At 42.7% G+C, this 21,765-nt stretch overlaps 1 protein-coding gene across 15 annotated transcripts in view; it reads right to left on the minus strand.

Moving 5' to 3' along the window:
* Positions 1 to 21,765, minus strand: part of TIAM1 (TIAM Rac1 associated GEF 1) — a 189,340-nt gene that overhangs the window by 26,955 nt on the left and 140,620 nt on the right. For all 15 annotated transcript variants that reach the window (XM_074902654.1, XM_074902626.1, XM_074902643.1 and 12 more), the window contains 4 exons: positions 20,262 to 20,366; positions 16,257 to 16,338; positions 11,101 to 11,187; positions 7,526 to 7,750 (listed from right to left, as the gene is read on the minus strand). In XM_074902654.1, coding sequence (XP_074758755.1) covers positions 7,526 to 7,750; positions 11,101 to 11,187; positions 16,257 to 16,338; positions 20,262 to 20,366 — 499 coding nt within the window. The remainder of the gene's footprint in view (positions 1 to 7,525; positions 7,751 to 11,100; positions 11,188 to 16,256; positions 16,339 to 20,261; positions 20,367 to 21,765) is intronic.

The following is a 21,765-nucleotide window of genomic DNA, read 5'->3' on the forward strand; positions in this document are numbered from 1 at the left end:
TTTGTTTTGGGCAGTCTGTGTGTTTTCACTGCAATTAACTTCCCATTATAAGCTGTGTGAAATACATCTTACAGCTGTTTCTCACCCCAAGCCAAGGCAAATAATGTTTGTTTGGGGGTTTTCAGTTTTTGCTTTTAAGATACTACTTTTCTTTTCCTGTATATTAAAACACCACTTAATCTGTTTCCTGCAGTATAAACACTTCTATCCAGTAGACAGCAATCTTTCACTTACGCCTTAATGAGCAGTCACACAGTACATGTGCTCAGGGTATTTCTAATGTCTTAAGCTGCCAAAGCCAATGTCAACTTTAGCAGGTTTATCTGCTGGTTGTTAAATACAGGCAATCAGTTCAATAACGCCGCACATTCCTGTCTTTTAATACCTTCTAGTTACTGTCCCATTTCTGTCAGGTTCATTACATCATTTTATTTTTGCCCTGTAAATCTTTATTTAGCTCTGCAAGGAGCTCTGAGGACAATGTGCTCACTTCCTTCCGCAGCACCTGAACGGTGCCCAACCACTACCATTTGCTAGGAATGATAACACATGGGCTTCACTTGACATTAAGAAACTAGAAAGGGAAATCCAAAAAGCAGCAGGAAGAGGGGGTCAAATCCACGTGGCCATCAGCACAAGCTCCTGAGTTGTCTCAGCAGTGTAGTATCTGTGACATTATGACTAATACCCATTAAATAACTCCTACTTATGGCTAGAACTAACAAAATAAAGGGAGGTCTTATATCACTGGAGCAAAGGTGCTGGGGCTTAAAGGCCTGGAGAATCACATAAAGCTTAAGCCCCATGCCAACACTTGGCTAAAATTTTCCACGGCTGCTGCTTCCAATTTGCAGGGTTGCTGTTGCTCGAGCTTTTAATAAGAGTTCCATGATATTTGGTACCACTCTCAAAGCCTGCTTCTTGGTGCCAGATTTTTTTTTTTTCAATCCAGTGGAAATAAATATTCCTAGCCAAACTCTGTCAGCCATGGTGCAAAGCTCAGAAGTGCACATCCTACCGACAGCAGCATACAAATCAGAAGGCCCTGCCTTACTGCCGAGTAGGTGGAATGGGCAGTACTGAATATAGTACTGAATATAGTCCTCTCAGTGGCAGCAACAGCAAAATGCTGGCAAGGGCAGCCATCTGCCAGCATGTTACATGCAGTGAGCCAGAAGCAACAACAGGCTCAGATGGTTGAAAGCTTTGGTCAGTAACGTTAAGGTGCCTCAGTCTCCTAAGCAGGTTGTTTTACACATTATCAGTGCTCCACACAACACCCTGCTGTGCAACTGAGGCAGAGCTCTGGGACTGCTGCAGCCAGCCAGCAAGTGTCAGGGACTGAGGAGCTCAGCCTGGTGTCCTTTCCTTCCTGCCTGTCACTGCTCACTCCCTGCAAAAGGCGCGTTGTGTTCCTCTGTACTTCTTTCATCAAACTCAGTGATACTGGAAGTCAAATACAGCAACTGCTTAATCACTTTCATCAGGAAAGAAGGAGTGACCCCCATCTGAGCTGAAACCACAGAAGAAATATGGAGCAGACTGAACATGACTACCCCAGCTGAATCCCAGCCAAGTCACTCGGGTGTCTGTGCTCCTGTGAGAAGTGCTGCAAAGGCTTCAGTGGCCAAGAGCTTTCAGCAGCTCATGTTTGACTGTAGTCTTAAAAGAAAAAGAGTATAACTTACTTGGGCAGTTCAACAGCAACCTCCTTAAACAGAAAGTGTCTGTCTAAATGGTGCTGGGAAATGGCTCTTTTATGACAACATAGTACCTTTCAAAAGAGAATCTGTCACAAATGCAACAATTCTAATACAAACTGTTAGGGAACTGTCTCTCAGGTTAAATTTTTATTTAAGACAAAATTTCACCTATAAATCTACAATAAAAAAGGTAGTCATGCTTTTTTTTTTTTCTTTTTTAGAAGAATTCTGGTTAGCTTTGAATCACTGAAACATAAAAGAAGACAACATTGTTTTTAGACTGGGGTATTCTGTCCCATTGGGAAGACCCACAGTTGATAACATCTCCAAAGACCTACAAAACCCAGCTACAACTATCAAGTTACAGTCAACTGTGCAATCAAAGAACAGTATAGAAAGAACTGGAGAATTCTGCCTTTCCTAGAGAACCATAGAACAAGCCCCATAATTATTTTTCCCTTTTGACAGAACTCTATTGCTTCCCTTTCCATTTCAATTAGGTAATAAATTGTACAAATATAGAAAAATCTATGCTGATTGTCATTTAATTCATTCATTCTTCTCGGGAAAAATGAAGATTCAATGAAACCTTCCCTGCACCAACTGTACCACGGACACTTTTCACCCTCCCCAGGTCAGGAGCCTGTAAGATACTTGAGTAATATGCCCCTTTGAAATAAGCAGGAGTGTTGATGGATGTGAAAATGAAGCATGTGCTCAGGGACCTTAGAAACCAGGGACACTGAGATCAGAGAAACCAGCCTTTCCTTCTGCAAGTCCCACGCAGCAGCCTGGGGCTTGCAGTGACGGCAGGGGGAGCGGCAGTGCTGCAAGAATATCAAGATTAGAAATCCACAGGTAAGGGAGCAGCTATGCTTACTGCAGCTAAAATGGAAAGGGTCAGAAACCCAAAGCTGCAGAGCAAAAGCTAACGTGCTAACAGCTGTGCTTATTTCAACAGCAGCTCAAGCAGACTTTAGAAAAGCCAGGAGTGAGACCTCTGAACGCAATTCTGACTGAGGGAACATCCTTGAGCTTTGGCTTTTAAGCTTTTAGAAAATAGATCTTGTGAACAACAGTTCTGCATGTCTCTAATTATACTGCAAGACCCTCAGATTGCTGCTGCAGTAAACGCCCCTGGAATTGTTAAATCAAGCACTGAATGATAGTATTTTTAATGTGCTACAAAAGGTACGAAATTAGTTGTCTACCTCAGGAAAATAACCCTGAAGAAATTAAGGTTGCTGTTAGTCTCAGCTTTTTCTGAAATCCAAATTACTTGGCCTTAGGGGACCTGTGACAGTACGAGGATGGAATGAAAAACAGTGGCCATTCTTATAGTGCAATGAAAGTTTGTTTCAGTTTTATACCATAGTCTTTAGAGCATGTGTTAACTTCAGCCTTTGGTTCTCCTGCTTTCTGAATGACAAAATAATAAACTCCTTAAAAACACCTGTCTGCTTCATATCTAGAAGTTTACTATATGCATTCAAAACAGGAATATACTTTCTTTTTTATCATTCATACATTCTGCACAGTGATTTATATGGCTCACAGTTATCTCTGCAGAGTTATTCCTCATGCTAGAGGTCTCCAAAATACAGGAGCATTCAAAGCCTAAACCTCAGAAACTCTACCCCAGAGTAAAAAAAAGGTGATTAATTGTGGGGAGACCACAAACAAATATGGATACCCCTCCTCACTCCCACTCCCTAATCCCCTTCTCATAGCAAAATATCTTCTTTATGATTTGGGGGAAATGTGAGGCTGTTTCTAGCTTTCAGACTCTCATTGCCTGGATTAAATGGAGCATGGGGAGACAAAACACTCCTCATGGGGAGGGGAGACAGCTCTCACTGCTCCTTTTACACAGTAAGGGAACATGCTGTGGGGCTCCAGACAGAATGGGAGCTAGTTCTCCTCAACCAGATTTATGCAGACTGCATTACCAGAAGAGAAGACTGAAAGCCAGAAAAAACAATAGTAGATGAAAGGAACAAAACTTGTGGCTTTGCAAGCCTGATGCAGCACAAATGCCTAGGGGAATGAATATATCAATACCCAAGATGATATTTTTCACCTCAATTAGAGATATAAAATCTAAGGTCATTTCAAGAATAACCTGTTAAGTAAACACAATGAAGTAACCACTGCCACAGAGCTGATTTTCAGCTCTAGTCCCAGCATCAGTATATACAAGGTAGTTCCAGATAATGAAACAGCTGTAAGAGATGTTGTAGTTAACAGGAGTGCTGGCGGTCACTTCAGGGAGGTCGACTCCCAGAAACACAGCCCCACATTGCTCCTGGCAGACCTCCCACTGAGTAAAACAAGGTATTAGGAAAGCTTCCCTAAAAAAAATGTAACACAACATCTTTCTGTTGAAAATACACAAAGTGATTTGCCTCACACAAGAAGTCTACCCTTTCCTGCCTTCATAGCCGATGAAGAATTGCTAGTGAAGAAGATAATGACAGAACATCAGCATGATTAGTCAACCAGACCCTGAATTTCTGGAGAATGGATGTGCCTACAGGTGATTTATACCTGCTGGCATTCTGGCCCAGCAATGTTTCACCCCCCTGCTGAAAGGGGGGCTACACTACTTCAGGACCAAAGAAGAAATCTGCATGCTATAACTAAAGCATATAATAGAAATCACTGAGCTGATTTGCCTAGCCTGCCAAACTGCCAGTAATCAACAAGGACACAAATAAATGGGTCAGTGGGTATTTCATACTTGACTGCTCTCTACAGAAAGCTGTGGAGCCAAGACCAAATACCTAAGATACAGCCATAATGTCGCAAATAAAAGCACATACCCCTTTTTAAAATGTCATGTGTATCCCATTTTATGTAACAAATCCATGAAAAAGCACAGGGCCAGAAGAAGAAAGGCTTCAGTAAAACACAGTGTTCTGCAAACACCTAAAGAGAGAGAAATTGATGGGGAAGATCAAAACACCTGCCTCTCAAATGCACACTTGGGTGCAGATCCTTAATTTCACTCCCACCTCAGGCTAAGTCATCCCAAATTAGAGCATTGGTCTTATTTAGCTTTAAATACTGTCTTAACATCATTCTTCAGAGGTGTATTTCACATGGCAACTACAGGCCAGAGACACGTGCACATCTTCTGATGAGCTATTGTGCTGCTTCTGTTGGTTAAAGAAGCATTCTTTCTCCTTTGAGGAGGAACGAAGGTGACTCCCACCTCAGCGTTTGGTGCATTTTGAAGGAAAGCAAATGTCAAGAGAGCTCTGGCTTCTGTGCCGCCTGTCACCTAAAAGAGAAAGCGAAGGATCTGACTGCAGCACGCCAAAACTGAAGGGAAGCTGTACCAAGAGAAATCTGAAAGGAAAAGGAAGGCCCAAAGCTTAGTCCCAGTCCTAGGGAGCTATTTAGGAAGGAGGCACTTTGCTCGACCAGACAGTTCACGTGCTCACCGCAGGACACAGAAAAACACGGAGTTCTTCCACACCACTGCGATAACCACAAAAACCCATCTTGGGAGAAGCTTACAAAGGAGGACAGACATGACTCAATTTGAGAGCAGCACAAAGGAAGTTGTGTCTATAAAGCAGCAGAAGCAGGAGGTCTGATTTTGCCATCCTGTGTCCATCAGCCACATCCTATGTCTTCATTTCACATGGGACACGCAGCATTATTACTGGACAATGTTAAAAGGTAAATGTTAGGCTCTTCAGACACATTTGGCAAACTATGCACTATCTCACCCTTGTCAAGGAAAAGGACCCCTCAAAGACCCTCAAAAAAATGATGCACGGAACTGACAGTGGCACAGAAACTGCTTGTTGAAAACAGCTGTTGAGACCCCATGTTACAAAATGTGACTGCTCTGCCTTAGAAATCACTATGTTGTGTAGATACGAAAGTCCCAGTTCCCAATTCTTTGCACCCAGGGCAGACACTCACTTCAGTGAAAAGTCAGGGTGCAAGGACTCAGCACTCAGGGTTTCAGTGAAAAAGCACAGGCAAGGACAAAAGGATGGTGTGGCAAAGAGCTGGTGTTAAGTAGGAAATGGGGGCATCTTGTGGCCAGCTATAAAAATGTACAAGATGGGCTTGATCTTTTAGCACAAAAGCCTAGCTGGGAAAACTTCAATGAAAATTAAAAGAGGAAAATGTCCTTCTGAAAATGTTTAAGTGCCTTTAGGGGTTTATCCCACATCTTACATAACGTTTCTTTTATCAGTCCCCTCAGAGGTATTTGAAATAAGCTGTTTTTAAGCTTTGTTGTTCATGCTATTCCACTTGCTATGAATACTACACTCCCCAAAGTCAGACTAGAGGTCCATCTTTCCCTTTCCCCACGATGTGTTCCTATCACCCCAACAATGGCATTTTTGCTAGGTCACTTTCAGTCAATATTTCAAGCAAAATCAGAGCAGCATCCAGAAATGTTGGATGGGCAGGCTGTACCTCCCTGACCCTTTGCAGGCAGACATGAGTCAGCTTGGTCCTGAGCCCAAGCAAACTGTCTTTCACTGTGGCTCATTTGCTCCAGCTCAGCATCATGCTAATGCACTCACGATGCTCCTGGGTTAGCTCCAGCATGCACCCAGACTCACCCCAGAAGCCCCTACATCGAGCGATTGCAGCGATCAAAGAGACATGTCCTGGGAGAAGGCTGACTTTAACACTAGTGAAGTGCATTAACAGTCCCACTCCTACTCCAGCTTTTTATTCTAAATGCCCAAATAAAAACCATTTCATAGATATCAAAACAATTATTTTGACATCTCTGAAACCTTTACCTGGGGAGAAAACAAAGTATTTTGACATATTCAGATGCCATTTACTTTTGATTGAAAATAAAAATTTACCTCAGCTCAGAATAGTTTTGATTATCTAGAAACTACTTCTTTCTGGCCATTCTATTAATTTTTGCTGTATTTTAAATTAATCTCAAAAAACTAAAGCAAGCAGGTACATCCAGTTCCTCTTCTGGTTTTGAGTAGGGGGGGGGGGGGGGGGGGGGATTTAGAAGCCGGCAACTAAGAGGTAACTAAGCAGACAAGGGGAGACATGGTGTAGGAGCTTTCCTGCTGTCCCAGTGCAATTCCCAACACTGTTGTCTTACAGAGGTAATGGCTAGCAACCACCAAGGGGGCAGACCTGCTCTTCCGCAGCCATTTCTCTTATCCCAGCACAGATGCTTGTCTTCAGCCTGTTCAAGAAGCTAAACTAGTGGCAAACAATTCACATTTGCTAGGGATTAATTTTCTGCCAGGTCAGTTCTCTGAACAGGGCAGCATGGTGGGCAGGAATGCCCCTTCCCACCACAGTGTGCTGTGGAACCAGTTAGATATGTTTGGCTGTAACATCAATCCCTAACTTTAGGTATTTTGAACAGTCCTTGTGAGTTATTTATGTGTCTCATCAAACACACAGGGCTTCTGTGCTCCTGGATAATCCCAGAGAGGGTGAATGCTCATCCCCCCTTCCTTTCCTGCTATAAGTATATCCTGTGGGCAAATTCGGAGGTAATGGCACCTCCTGAGCAGCCCAGAAGTGAGCAATTAGTTCTGTGACTTGCTGTAGGCACAACTAGATGATGTGACATGCATTTGGCAAGGCCACATGTTTCACAGCCTAACCACGTACACAGTCACCCTTCGTTGCTACCGCAGATTATACCTTGCAGCTTCCAGAGCCCCATGTATTATCTGCCCAGAGCATTCAGACTGTAATTCCTCTCACATCCACCATGGAAGTTACATGCAGGGATCAATGGGATTACACCAGCACACTGTAAGCATGAATCCTCCTCCTGGTAATTTCTACACTGAATCCAATACCTTGGTTGCTCCCAGCAAATGTCAGTGCACTGTCACTCAAGTCAGATGGATTTTCCAAGCGACGTGGTGGTGGCTGCATTAGTTTCTGCCCTTCCTCTATCTCAGGATAGGTGCGCACGGTAAGACACAGTGAAGGCTGAACAAGGGCATCTTTCAGCAAAGCTGAGTCAAGATCCTCAGCCGCTTTCTTGTTAATCTCCACAATTTCATCGCCAGCTTTCAGGCCTGCAACACAAAAAGGAATAAGTAAGACTTGCACAGTAACGCTTCTGTTGCCCACAGACATCAAGGAGCTCAGCTGGGTGTTTATGAAGTGCAGGCAGTGTTATGTCTAGACATAATGTAAACATTTACGACTGCAAATGATATTGAAATTTGATGGACTTCTGCGAGATCTGTTGTCAGGCTGGTACTCCAGTACCATCCCTAAGAGTGCGGTACCCTGGAAGTCCCTCACAACATACCAGCACAAGATATCCCTTTTCTTCATGTCAGTCTGCAAGGGAACAGCAAGCCACCCTACACAACACCTTGCTCATAAATAAATATATACTGAAGGACAGAGTAAGACTTCCAAGGTGCTGCACAGAGGATGGGGGAAGGACAGAGTAGCTGGGCTGGCTTCGTTCTTGCTTTTAACTTTCCATCCAAGTGAGGGCTTTTATTTGGTCACCTACCTGCACACCTTAGGTAAAGGGAAAACATTTCCCACTCAGCCAAGGTGTATGGTGTAGGACTTCAGATAGCCTTCTCTCTGGTCCCCTCTGAATCATGTATTAGCACATAAATCTTCAAAAGGCAAATTTTAGCGCTTGGTAAGTTAGTCATGTTTTTTTTCCAATCTGATTTCAGGAGTTATTTATAGCACTAGCGCCCAAGAGAAAAGGGGATCTGCAGAGAGGGAACAGCTGACTCTGCTTGCTTCAGGGGTGACATAGCATTGTTGACAAGACAATGAGCAGCCCTCTGAGGTGCTGCAGGAAACCTGACCTTCCCTCAGCCAGCCAGGCCCCCTCTCTGACTAACAACAGCAAGCTGGACCAGGGTTTAATCATATAACCTTTAGGGTCAAGCAGGCAGCACCGTGCCCTGGCACGCCAGCGCTGACAGTCCCAACTGTCAGAACTGCTCCTGCCGCTGAAGCTTTTGTCTCCATTTGAGGGTAATGCTGGCAGTCCCCTGTGGGCATCCCCCCAGGAGCTGGCCCACTGGAAACACATACTCTGCAACAGCCACCAACCCACCAATGGGACCACTGTGGCACCCCAGTCACCGTCCTGGCATTTACAGGGATGAAATCTGGAATTTACAGGGTCAAAAGAGCTGCTCTGTGAGGGTGACCTGCCCTCGTGCCATGCAGTCCTCTGGCTGGGCAATCATGCATAAGACAAGTCTTGCCACCCTTAAAGCCCAGATGAAAGGCCTGACTCGATGAGACTGAGCTGCAAGCAGAGCTCAGCTGTGTCCTCCAGGAAATATTACCTACCCGCATTCAAGAAAGAAATGTGGAAGGGATGAGGTTAAAGACCATCAGTCCTCTTTGGGAATATTGAGATCCTTCTAAATGCATGTAATTGTGCCCAGAAACTGCAGTGTGGTATGCAGTTTTGGAGAGAATAAAACAAACTAGATAGAATAGCTACAAAGTAAATGGACCATAAAATCGTATTTGAAACAAGGACAAAACAAAGCAAGTCAAGCATTTCGCATTATTTCATTTATTCTACTTAGTGATGCCATGTCATAACAGTAGCACATTAATATGCCTGCAACCATAAACATCATATCTGGGGCTTCATTTACTCTTTGTAATCCTTGCTTTGAATCATTTGGGATAAAGCATCATGTCTATCTCGGTACAATCAAGCACCTCAAATTCCAACAATGGTCTAGCTAACGCACACCAACAGAAAAAACAGAAAGACAAATCATAAAAGTTATTAGGAGAAAATAAAATTTATGTTTTCTAACTGGAGAAAAGACTGACAATGAAATACTGTACCTTTTCTGGTTAGACTTGCTATAGGAAGTGCAGTCAAATGCAAACATGAATGTAAATAATGGGAGGAAGAGAGAGTTTTCCTCCCTGCTTTCTGCTAACTATGGGTATCTTGTCATAATATCCTGCCAAATGCTGTCCATACAAAAGTGGCCTTTTGTATCAATTATGAAGAGCAATATACCACTGAAAGTGTGTTTTAGCATTTCAGTCCCACAGGAGGCAGTCTGTGTTCATGCATTCATTTAAACTGTTGCTCAACATTTTCTAAAAGTAAAATAAGGCAGCCCTGATGAACAAATCCTCCCCAATATTCTCTTTGCTCCCTACAGAAAGCCTGCAGAGTTGTATTTCCCTGTGGCAGGCTGGCAGAGAGCTGCCTCCCAGTCCCTGAATCCCCATTCTGTCAGCGAGGGAATCATACGGGGCTGAGGTGGGGTAAGGCTGGAAAGATGGTCTTTTCAAGCTCAGTAAACATACACAGCAGCCTCGATCACCTATGGGGTTTTCTTAAGTTAGGGTTAAAGGCTACACCTGAGCGAAATGCCAGGCTCCTTGCAGCCAGAACCGTTTCCCCTCCCCTGCCTCTTGCTTCCTTCCCAGCTTCTGTCTGTGCAGTTCTGTCCCTCCACTGTGCCACTTCTGCCACTCACTTCACTGCAACACAAGCCAACTCTATTTGCTAGCAGGTCAGAAAACCCACCATGCATTTCTGCCATTGCTCACTCAAGACAGTGAGCTGAATCAGCTCAGCAGAGTGTGAGCATCAGCACAAGGCAAAGGGCTGGAGCAGTTTGCAGGAGACAAGCCCCCATGGCTTTTGGCAACAGCTAACTGTCGCATAAGTTCTGCAAGTCCATATAACCACTCACCAAGAAATCTCTGACGGTGTTTTTGAGAACTCTGTATACACTGATGGGTTATGAAGAGTTTGAGAGTCTTCTCACTCTTCATGTTAGACTTCAAAATCCAGTTAGGTTTCAGCTGCCCAGCTCCCAGATGAGCCCATCCCATGACTGCATGAGCAGCAGGGCTGGCACATCAGGAAGGGCAATGAATGGGAAAAGCAGGAAGGGCATGGCAGTGTCAGGGTTGACCTCAGCTTGGGTAAACTGCAGTTAAACCATATCCTGCTCTGCCTTCGGATGAGCCCAGCAGCCTAGTTATCTCTGCTGGCTTCTGGTCCAAGTGCTGTCATGCTTCCTGCAAAGGCTGGAAGCAAAACTAGAGGCAATAATCCCAGCCACAGAGAGCACCATGATGACTTCTACTGTACCCATTTATCTTGCGGTGACTGACTTGAGAGGGCCCCTGTTCCTCTTCCTAACTGCAAGGGACATGCTGACCGCGCTACATGCACAGCAACTCAAAATTCAGAGGTTGGCTATATAGCATAGCTGTTCCCAAGAGTGGAACAGACATGTATTCAGTACGTAAGGTTCTTCCCAAAAGATCACAGTCTCTTTTGGACAGGGACCTTGGTTTGGTGTGTTCATAAAGCTCCTATCCCAGCAAGCTCATGGTCTATACTAGGGTTAAATAAACAGTAACAAAACCACTTTAAAAAGTCTTTTACCTTTCTTGAAAGCTAGGCCTGTCTCTTTGACGCCATTCACATACAGCCGACGAATCCCTTCTTCTTCCACAGAGGACAGGGAGAAACCTAGGGAGATACCCAGTGAGATGGTTAGAAAAAGCCAACCACTTCCAGTGTGTCCTAACAACCGCACACATTCCAAGTAAAGCTGTGCTGTCCCTACAGCAAGAATTCCTCCCTTCTTTCCCTTAAACCTTACAAACATAAAGGTGAAGTTAAAAAATGAAAGTAGCTTTAACAACTAAATTTCTGAGTTTATATATAAATCATCTACAGCTTTATCTGAGGATACCATGGCTGCAAAACACTGGAACAGGCTTCCAATTCTTTTGCCACCAAAGGTCACTTCAAGAAGTTTTGCTATTTGCAGACAAAAGCTGCACAGAGCTGTGGTTTGTGACCCAAACCAACAAAAGCTAGGAAATGAAGAGCTATGGCTGACATGACATCCTGAACTCAGACAAGGCAAAACAGCTCCTGCTAAAGCAGAATGCCAACTTTTATTTTTTTAATTCCTGGACTGGACAAGTTTGTAAAAATGACACTTTCCCTTTTCCCCTTTCTTTTCTCAGCTGCTCCAGGCATGACCTGTTATTTGCCAGGTCTCAGCTCAGCACACATTTCATAGCCACATTAGAGACCCGCAGCAGAGCCTTATAATGGAAGCACTGACACAGCCTTAATTTAAACAGTGCAAATGGTACTTTTACTTTTGGGTTTGGTGATTTTCTTGCCATTTGTTTGACACTGTGTAAGATAACAATGTGTAAAGGAAGTACAATGTGGTTAGTTAAATACGGTTTGTTTATTTGCTGTTGAGAGTTATCTAAAGCAGAACATTTGCTTTTCTGAAACTCCATTACTCCCTAAATGGGTGTAGGCAACCATTTGCTCTCTCTTTTTCCTACTAGAAAAACATTTACAAAGCTCTGGGGATTTGACATGGAATCAGCCACCAGCCAAGAGGTGCAGATGTGCTGGGAGCCTATTCTGACTTTAGGAGTCCCTTCAAGTTGATGCTTATGGATGAGAAGTTATTTTTTCATCCATCATTTAAAAAAAAAAGAAATGAGGGGGAAGAATGTGGCAGCCTAGAAGCAAGGAACATATGGCCCTTCATGACTTACTGAGCTACTTGGAATCTGTATGTGAGCTCCTCAGCCTGAATAAAATGAAATTTGTGAAGCTCACTCAACGCACAAACTTTGGCAGAGAGAAAGACTCTCAACTAAACAAAAGAGCAGCTGTAAAATATAGTAGTCACTGGTTTTCATCACCACAAAGCCTACCTGGAAAATCCTTAACCAGAAGCATAGTGGAGCATGCCCAAGACTGCAGTTTGAGTCAGAACAAATTATCAGTTACTACTACTATCACCCTTTTGCAACTGAAATGTTGTTTTACAGCCAACTACCATACAGTTAAATCAAGGCTGAGTTGCATCTCAAGTTCTCGCTGTGGCTAAATGTGAAGAGATTAGCATGCCCAAGCAGTCCCAAGCTCCCATTCTCCTCCATGAAAAGACCTCTGCCTCCTCCAATCTGTCAGGGATAAGTGCATGTGTAGTTGCTTTTTAATTCATCTTTCAGCCAAAAAAACACCCATGAATCCTGAGCAGTAATTACTGGCAGAATGGGTGTAAGGAGCAGTTACACACGTTGTCATCAGCTTTAAGAGATGAGAGATGGGCAACTGGCCTTGAAGCGGTCATTTCACAAATACACTTAAACCCTCCACAGACAGGGTATGTGACCATACCCCAAGCACAGATAAACTGTTCTATTTCCGCCATTGTGATAGTGGCTGGATCTCGTCAACATTTTGAGGCAGTGTGCCTGTCCCACTGCAGTGCTGGTGCCAGTGCTTTCACTGTCATGTAGTAAAGCAGAGCAGGGAACTCATCCAGATGGAAATACCTCAGTCAAGTGTGTGTGTGTGTATGTGTAGTCTGTATATACAGATGTATAGTACAAATGTACAGTTTCCATCTGGCTGAAATCCGCAGGTGCTCCACACAAACACGTGTACTGGCATTGCATGAGAAGAAGGGCAGGAGTGGGTGGAAGCAACAGTGATTGCATAAGCTGGCATCACTGCCAAAAAGATTATTATCAAACTGTGCATGGACTCTGAAACACAGGTGTGAAGAGATGGGTGGTGACCCAGACACAGCCTTTTATTTCACTGCAAAGTTTTGATGACAGGAGAACAAAAGCCTGCACCTATGAGTGCACACGGCCTCACCGAACCAGCACAGTACCTGAACAAATCTGCCTCCACAAAATTACCTCAGCCCCCTGAGACAGACAGTTGCTAATAAAAATGCCAGCATACTCCCAGCACATACAGGAGCTGGAAGCAATAAGTCCTTACTGCTGATGTGCCCTGATTCCTGCCCACACAACCTTTGCAAAAAGGCAAGAACGTATGTGCCCACACATCAGTAACTGCATCACACTGACAGATCTAGCACTGGCAAGGTCCGACAGACTGGCCAAACGCTGCAGGAATGCCTCTTACCACAGGCACACTAGTGGGAGTAGAAATGTTCCCAGGCGAGCTTTCCCTGAAACACACTGCTCCATCCACTTTATGTCACTTGAACACATCATGTGCTCAGGCACGATGGCGAAGCTGCTCCACAGTTCTGCTAATGCCTGAAAGGGCAGCTTTGCCCCCTCCCCAGCACCAGGATCTCTTAGCTGGCCCAAAACAGCTTGCAAAGCCAGCAGACGGCTATTCACTTCTTTTATTATCTTACCTTTCTGCCAGGCTAGTGAGCTGAACCGGCCTAATTGCACCCTTAGTGAAAGCGTTTCACCCTCTATCTTTGATACCGTGTCTGCTAAATGGAGATAACAGCACTAAATCTATATTGTTGGGATTAATGAATAGCTGCTCGTGAAGTATCTTGAAAATTCAAGGTGATTTACAAGTATTATTATTGCTATAGCTGAAATACTAGCAACAGCAGCAGGTAATGTCACTAATGATTTGCATAATCTCTTTCATTTTCAAAATGAAGACTTATCTAGTTCTTCTGGAGGAATCAAGGCACAGGGAATTTGGACATGTTTTTTAAATGGGCAAGTATAAGGACCTGAACAAAGTAACTTGGAAAAAACAAGTAAACATCAGAATAAAAAGTCCCTTAGTCCCCTAGACATCAGTTGCAGTACTGGCTCCTGACCCTGCTCCCAGCACTTGTTGAAGTGCTTGTGAGGGGCTGAGGCCCAAGCACTGCCCAGCTGACTGAGAACCAACCTCAAAGGCAGTCCTGCTCACATAAAGACTTTAGGCAGGTGCTTAGATCTTTGAGACTGTGCAGTCACATTTTTGATTTAGGTTCTTCTCAAAACAAAACCTACAGCAAGAACCCTTAAGCAATCCTGTTAAAAAGAATCTATGCCAAAATTTTAAAAGCTCTCATCTTCATATTGCCATAGATTGTGAATGTGCTGTAGCTTTCCCTCTAGATTGTAAAATTATGTATTGGCAATGCTAATTCTGTAAAGAGACTAAAAAAACTAAAGACTCAAATGTACCTAACATACAGGATGGGATAGAATCCCAGGAGGAAACGCAGTCTTCCCCAGCAACAAGACAGCATCAACACCTCTGCTCCCCACACCCCCACACCCCCCCCCATGTATTTCAGCACACATTTGCCACTTTATGAACACACACATAGTACCGTTTCTATGAGACATGTACAGACTACAGAAATTCAGATGCCATTTAGAGTCAAAGTAAGTTTTGCCATTTTCTTTCAATGAGAGCAAAGTCAGCTTTTTTGGGGTGCATTTAGCATTCATGCCCTGCAGGGTCGGAGCCACTGAACAGATACATCCCATGTCTCACACAGCTGATCTCACTTCACAGGACATGAGAGTGCATTTCACGGTCTTTCCCATCTATCACTTTAAAAATAAGAAGAAAAAGAAATATACAAAAAATGCCACAATCCCCCTAACTCTTGCAGTGCTTTCAGGCACAGCATAATTATCAAACCTAGGGCCATTGCTGTGCTGGTTAATATTTCTTTCTTAGGCCTTCAATATTCAAACCACAGTCAGTACCACTGCTTTGTAGCAGAGCTCAATATTCAAATGGCCTACAGTTGTATAATAAGTAGTTTGGGGATTCAGAATTATTCTAGTCATTAAAACAGATAAACAGTAAAAAGATGCAGATTGGCTTCCTGCAGGGTAGGTTGCACAAATAACTTTAAAATACACTACAGAACTGTAATTGCCAGACCAAAGGGCAAACTCGCCTGGCTGGAGGTCTGTAACTTGAAATACTTGAAAGCTAAGAAATATGACCACCCCCACATAAAGATTAGGGATTTTTCTGTAATTACACAGGAGAACTTCCTCTGCTTTATGTTTTGTGCACAGATCTGTACGACGTGTCAGATTCTGGCTCCATGAGTCCATGGTGCATCCTTGAGGGCTGGGTGTGCAGCAGGGTCAGGCTCCCCCAGGCTCAGGAACGTTGGGGAGAGACAGGGACCCACACTGCGTGCCTCTGGCAGGCAGGGAAGGGACCAAGCAGCCTCTCCTGGGACAGCTGCTCAGATGCAGACCTCAAGATGCCTCCCACCCACAGCGATCCTCTTGGCTGCATCCCTGCCATCACGTTTGGTGGAAGGAGTGAGGAGGGGGAAAGCCTTCTAGGCTGCTGGCAGTGGCAAGCCACAGCGGCAGCCCTCCCCCAAGCCCCACTGCAGGGCCCCTGTGAACACCACGATGCAGGCATTCGTAAAAGATGTGACAACTGGTAAAGGATGCTGTTTTCCACCAGCGCTCAGTTGCACAACCTCTGTAGGTGGTGTTTTGAGAAACTACAAGAACAAGAAAACATTTGTCCTTTCTGCCACTGTAGCTCTCATCAAAGAGCTGCACTTCCTACAGCTCAAGCACCAGGAAAAACAGCATTCAGTGTGCTACAAATAAAGCTGTCCTGCTTCAGGGCAGGGGGGTGAGCTTTCTGTGGATGGCACAGGAATCAGATGAGCTCTTCTTACTGTGTTCAACAGGCCTTTCAGGTGTATCAATGAATAGCAAGCAAGAGCCTGCTCACACTAGAACTGACTTGGTAGAAAAATAAAACCAAATCAAGGAGAAACTCACCGTAAATATCAGAGGATGCATCAGACTTCTCTATTTGAATGTGCTGCGTAATTTTCTGACAGATTTCTATTTCTTTGTACAGCTGAACAGAAAGAAAAGACACAAAAATATTACATATCAATTGCAATAATTTTTAACAGGTTGGGGTTTTTTTAATTGCAGGCAGAAGAAATGGACTATGGTCATTATTTATCAAACAGTTTTTCTCCCCATGTGTGAGATGCATTAGTAGTGTCACTAAGCTTTACTGTTAAGAAAATAGTTACAGAGGAGAAAGCAGTGTTTTACTACCACCATCATAAAAGCAAAGATACTTCTATTTCACTCCGTCAATACCATTTTGAGTGCACAAGAAACAGAGCTTCTATTCCTGTTTTCATATTTTATGGGTAGTCATCATTTAATGTCTTTATATTACTTTGATTAACACATTGCAGGAATCAATTATTCAATAGCATTAAAATCACAATGTGGGATTTCGCTTCTTAAATACATTTCTCAATTGCTAGAAGACTATCAGATCTGATATGCAGCTCCTTCTTAGCATGAAATTTCAACTTTAACATGTTATTTGTACCAAAAAAAGCCTCCACGTCTTTGAAATGGTCATTAACATCCTTCCTGGGAGACCAGCACAAATTCACACCTAGGTAATAACCCAGAAGCCTACCAGGAAGGTGTAATTCAGTTGGCCTTTCAGAAGTCAAGCAACCCCCCTCAGCAGGGCTACACCCTCCACCACGGCTCACACATTTTACATTCTCCTGTCTTGTGTGGCTCACTATTGTACCCAAGTCCTGCCCCAGCTCCGAACAAAGAATCAGGTGGGGGTTCCAAACAAGAATTGGGGGGGGGGGGGATGCGGGGGCTGTCATCCCACCTGAGGCAGGGAAATTCCGCTTTTGCAGTGTCAGGTATTTAGAAGCTGACAACTTTAGGAGTCAGTCCTGACTTACTCCTTGTAAGACATCCTTGATACGCTGGAAACCTCTGGCTCAGCACAGATTTTAAGCTGTTTTTTCCACAGCACAGACTAGCACTTAAGTAACAAACCATCTTTTCATCTTTGGAAAAAATCATACCCACAGGTGAATGAGAGCCCACAGGTAAATAGTAATTTTCTTTACATGCTGGTATGAGTGTGTAAAAAAGCAATTCACAATAACTAACTTTTTGAAACCAAATTACATCAGTGTTTGGACCGAAGTATTTAAACAATTTCTTTAAAAAATAAAGAGTAACTCATTAGTAAAGGGTTTCCTTAATAAAAATATAACTTTATCTCCTGCTTATAACAGCACATCTGTTTGACTGCAAATATTAGGTATTATGGAACAGTTATATATCCATTTAAATGGTTGTATATAGTAAAACAAAAGGTAAAATTAAATGAGGATGCCAATCTAGCAAATTTTTTAAGTGCAGTTTTCAAATATAGGAACATATTGTTCAGAACTTGAAAAAGCGTCAAATGACATTTACAAAAACCTCAGCAAGGGTTTTAAGAAGAGGAGAACGAAAAAATGAGCGAAAATAGCAGTATTTTCAGAACAAAACATGTGACTGATCCCTGCAGTCATCTCTAAACTGAGCATGCAGGACCAGAACCAAGGCGGACAGCCAACAAGCTCTGGCAGGGATACAGGAGTCACTTGCTGCCTGCATCCCAAAGCGCTGTTTTCAAGCAAGAACCTCTACTGGGTGGGAGGCAAATAATTGGAATACACAGACTGCACCTGAGCTGCCCAAACCAGAGAGCCAGTCCAACAGCAGCCCTGAGGTGCTGCTTGCATTTCTGTGCCCTTTGGACCCACCAGCCCAACACCAAGGGCAGGCAGCATATCTGGGCTATGGTGGCTCATGCCAGGAAGCTGCCAGCTTGGTAGGCACCATGGGCTTGTGGGGGAAACCCCCTCTGGACCCGGCGTGGGGCCCAGGGCTCTGCATGGACAGGTTTGATAGCAGTACCCAGAGCACCCCAAGGAGCTTGCTAGGCACCAGGGAGCACCCAGGGACAGGATTTCTTCTTGACAGCAGCAGCATTGCCCCTTTGAGCTGCTCCAGTCCCTCATGGTGTTTCTCACAGCAGCTTTGGGATATCGTAATCATCATCATTATTGTTATTAGTATTGTTGATGTTGTTATTATTATTTCATTGCTGCTGTTATTGTTATTATTATTATTAGTGGTTTCCCCCCACCCCTGCCCTCAAGATCTCCTCTTCCTTGCCCTTTTCCTCTACCACTTTTGGTCTTGCCTCAGCACCCTTTCCCAGGGCTCCCTTTTCCAGTAGCCCCAACGCCTTCACCCCAGCTTCATTCCACCTGCAAGATTTTTGGGGACGCCTCTGGTCTCCTGGTTCCACCTAAAAATGCCATCCTACCCAAAGTATAAAGTCTGGCACAGCAAGCTTCAGCCAAAACACTCCAACACTTAGTTTTCAATAAAAGGTACTTAAAAGTATAACTGCCTGGTACAGCACCTAATGTTAAATACTCTCCCCTGAGTCCCTAGTCACATTTTTAACACATAATAACCTGAACTCGTGAATTTTTGAAAGACTGTGTTAACACACAAAGCATCACCATTAATGTTTTGGAGAGGAATGGAACATGGATATTTAATCTCCATTTCTTATTTAAATATGTATGATACATTCTGCAAGAAAAACGAGTATCATCCTAAGAAATTACTTTTCTGCAGTCATGTATGTCTGTAAAAGCATTTTAGTAGATGGAAGATAGCTCTAACAAGGTGACATCAACATCAGACAACATTATAAACAGCTATTCAGAAGACTAAAATAGAGGCATTATTTTTATCATACTGCACCACAATCATTTAATTAAACACTTAAATAAAGTAACTCAAATTTTCTCATGAAACAGGCACACAAACAGTAACAAAAATACAAACGTGTGTTGTTTTAATGTTACTACATTAGATATAACCCTGCAGCATCTATCTATATTATAATCTTTCAGCATGTACGTAGTCCCACTGACTGTAGAGCTTTGGTTTAATTCCTTTTTTTCAGAATGAACAGTAACTGATGACTATGTCAAACCTACATCCTCTCAACATAAGACAAGTCACCGAAGTCCTTCCAGGCACTGAAAGCTAGAATCTCTCTCCTCTGAGTTTTAATTTTCCCCAACTATGTTTCACTTTCCAGTCTTAGTACTTCACTAGGACTTTCTCACTCTTTTTTTTGTTGTTGTTGACAGTGTTAATGCTAAAACCCAGAACTTCTTTGCCAAATGAACAAAAATATCCATAACTGGCAAAGTTTTACTTTTTCTAAATAAAACAGCCACCAGTGAAAAGGACTTTAAAAAGCTTTACAGCGTGCATGTGTAAAATCATAGAGTTAAACCATGACACTAATTCTGTTTGGTCTTTTTTTTAATCTCTCATTTCAAAATTCCTTTGAAGTCTGCTTTTGAGATGAATGATATAAAAACATCCAACAGAAGCAATTAGGATATTCTCACACATAACTCCAGAGCTTTTTAACCTCAACATCTACCTTCCTGTTTAGGAAAAAAACCCAAACAAAACCCAAACAAACAACAAACAACAAAACCCAACTATTGTACATTTTCCCCCTCTTTAAAAATCAGGCAAAGTGATCCAAACAAGACATATTCAGTCCTCAACACTATGTCTTTAAAACCACCAAGGACAATATGAACAACAGGAAAAAGCAACCTTGAGAGAGTTAATCTTAAATGTATGTTACAGGGACTTTCACACATTACCTGTGGCTGTTCCTCCTCTCTCTTCCCCACAGATGCATGCACAAACATAAGCTAAACAGCAGCTCTCTCCTCAAGATGAAATGTTTGCAGAGATTACTTTACTGTAGGCCAATTTGCTATGGTCTGCAAAGCACTATAATTGCAAGCTAAAAAGCATAACTCTGCATATTACAAATGTCAGATAAACACTAATTAATAGTGTCCTATCAAGTGTCATTTAATTTTGCTCAGTAGGTAGCATTACCAGTTCATAGATATCCTCTTCTGGCTTTGGCACATAAAATTGGATCTGGTTTTCAATCAGGAATTTAAGACGCAGGTAGTGAGCAGAGTGATCCAGCTGGTGTGTCTGCAAGAAACGGAGAAGAAGCTTTAGAAGAGAAAATCAATGGCACACATCATCTATACTTAGAGAATGGCTTAATACTTATAGGAAGAAAAATGCCCCAGCACAGTCTTTCACAAGAGGCCCATGATCTCCTAACGTGAACGAGAACCTGAACTGCCTCCCCAGGAATAAGCATCCATTAACCACTGACCAGGATGACAAGAGCAATGCTAGTATTCTAAGCGGCCTCTTTGGTTCTGCTTATTTGGCAGTTCTGCTCCCTCCTATATTATTGCAGAAATAAACAAACACTACTACAGCAGAAGACTCAGAGCATATCTTTGTATACAAAGGACATTTAAAGTCGCAAGGAGGAAAATAAATGTTCTTCTAACAGAGAAAACTGTAATAGGAGTTTTTTCTGTTTGTTTTGGGTTTTTTAGCATCTTCATCATTTAATGGGTTAAGTATGATTGATATGGTACATTTCAAGCAAGGTTAATACAAAAAAATATCTGTATGTCCTCTAAATTCAAACCAGCTCAGGATATACTGGCATTATAATGCTAAAAGAAGCCAAGAGTTACATACTGAATTACATCCCAGTGGAAACAGGTCACACCATTTTAATGAATTAGTTATAATTAGCTGAAGATACAGCATTTGGTCTGGGAGATGTTAACGACCTTTTCTCAGCATGATTAATAAGCTTGATTTAAGCAGAGGTTAATGCAGTGTGTAATCAAAACACATTAGAATTACGATAAACACAAAGGATGTCATTCAGAAGTTACTTTCAAAGTTTGTAAACTGTTGACTGAAACTAATGAAAAACCCCAAACTGATTCACAAATACAGGAGGTAAATCCTTCTCACTGTCACTTTTGAAATCCTATTATTATATGCTCTTAGACATTGGTCTTTTCATTTTATACAAGCAAATTACCAAACTTTCCTAGGTTGTACTAAAAAAATGGCTCATCTGAAAATTCATGCAAGAATGTCATTACTGCTTGTTTATTATGCTTTTTAGAGCCTCGCTTATCCAGTTCAAGCCAAGAAGATGATACACCAGGACTCAGCTGACTGATCACACAGCACAGATGATGAGTCATGTACACCAAGTGACCTGTGGAAAAGATCACACACTGACCTAGCAAACCTTTCAGCAAATGCTCAGAGAACAGTGAATATTTTTGAAAATCCAGATTAGCCGATGAATAAAAAAGAGCTACCCATAAGAAGAAAGAAAAGACAGACAGACTTATTGCTGCACTCTACATAACACTACATTCAAATATATCCAGTTCAAAGACGAAATTATCCTTAAATGAAATCGAGTATCTGAAATGGAATAACCTCTGTAATCTGGACAAATACTTAGCTAATTAAATAAAGAATTTGAAATCTATCAAGGACC

The sequence above is a fragment of the Athene noctua genome, chromosome 1 (genome assembly GCF_965140245.1).
Source record: "Athene noctua chromosome 1, bAthNoc1.hap1.1, whole genome shotgun sequence".
NCBI lineage: Eukaryota > Metazoa > Chordata > Aves > Strigiformes > Strigidae > Athene > Athene noctua.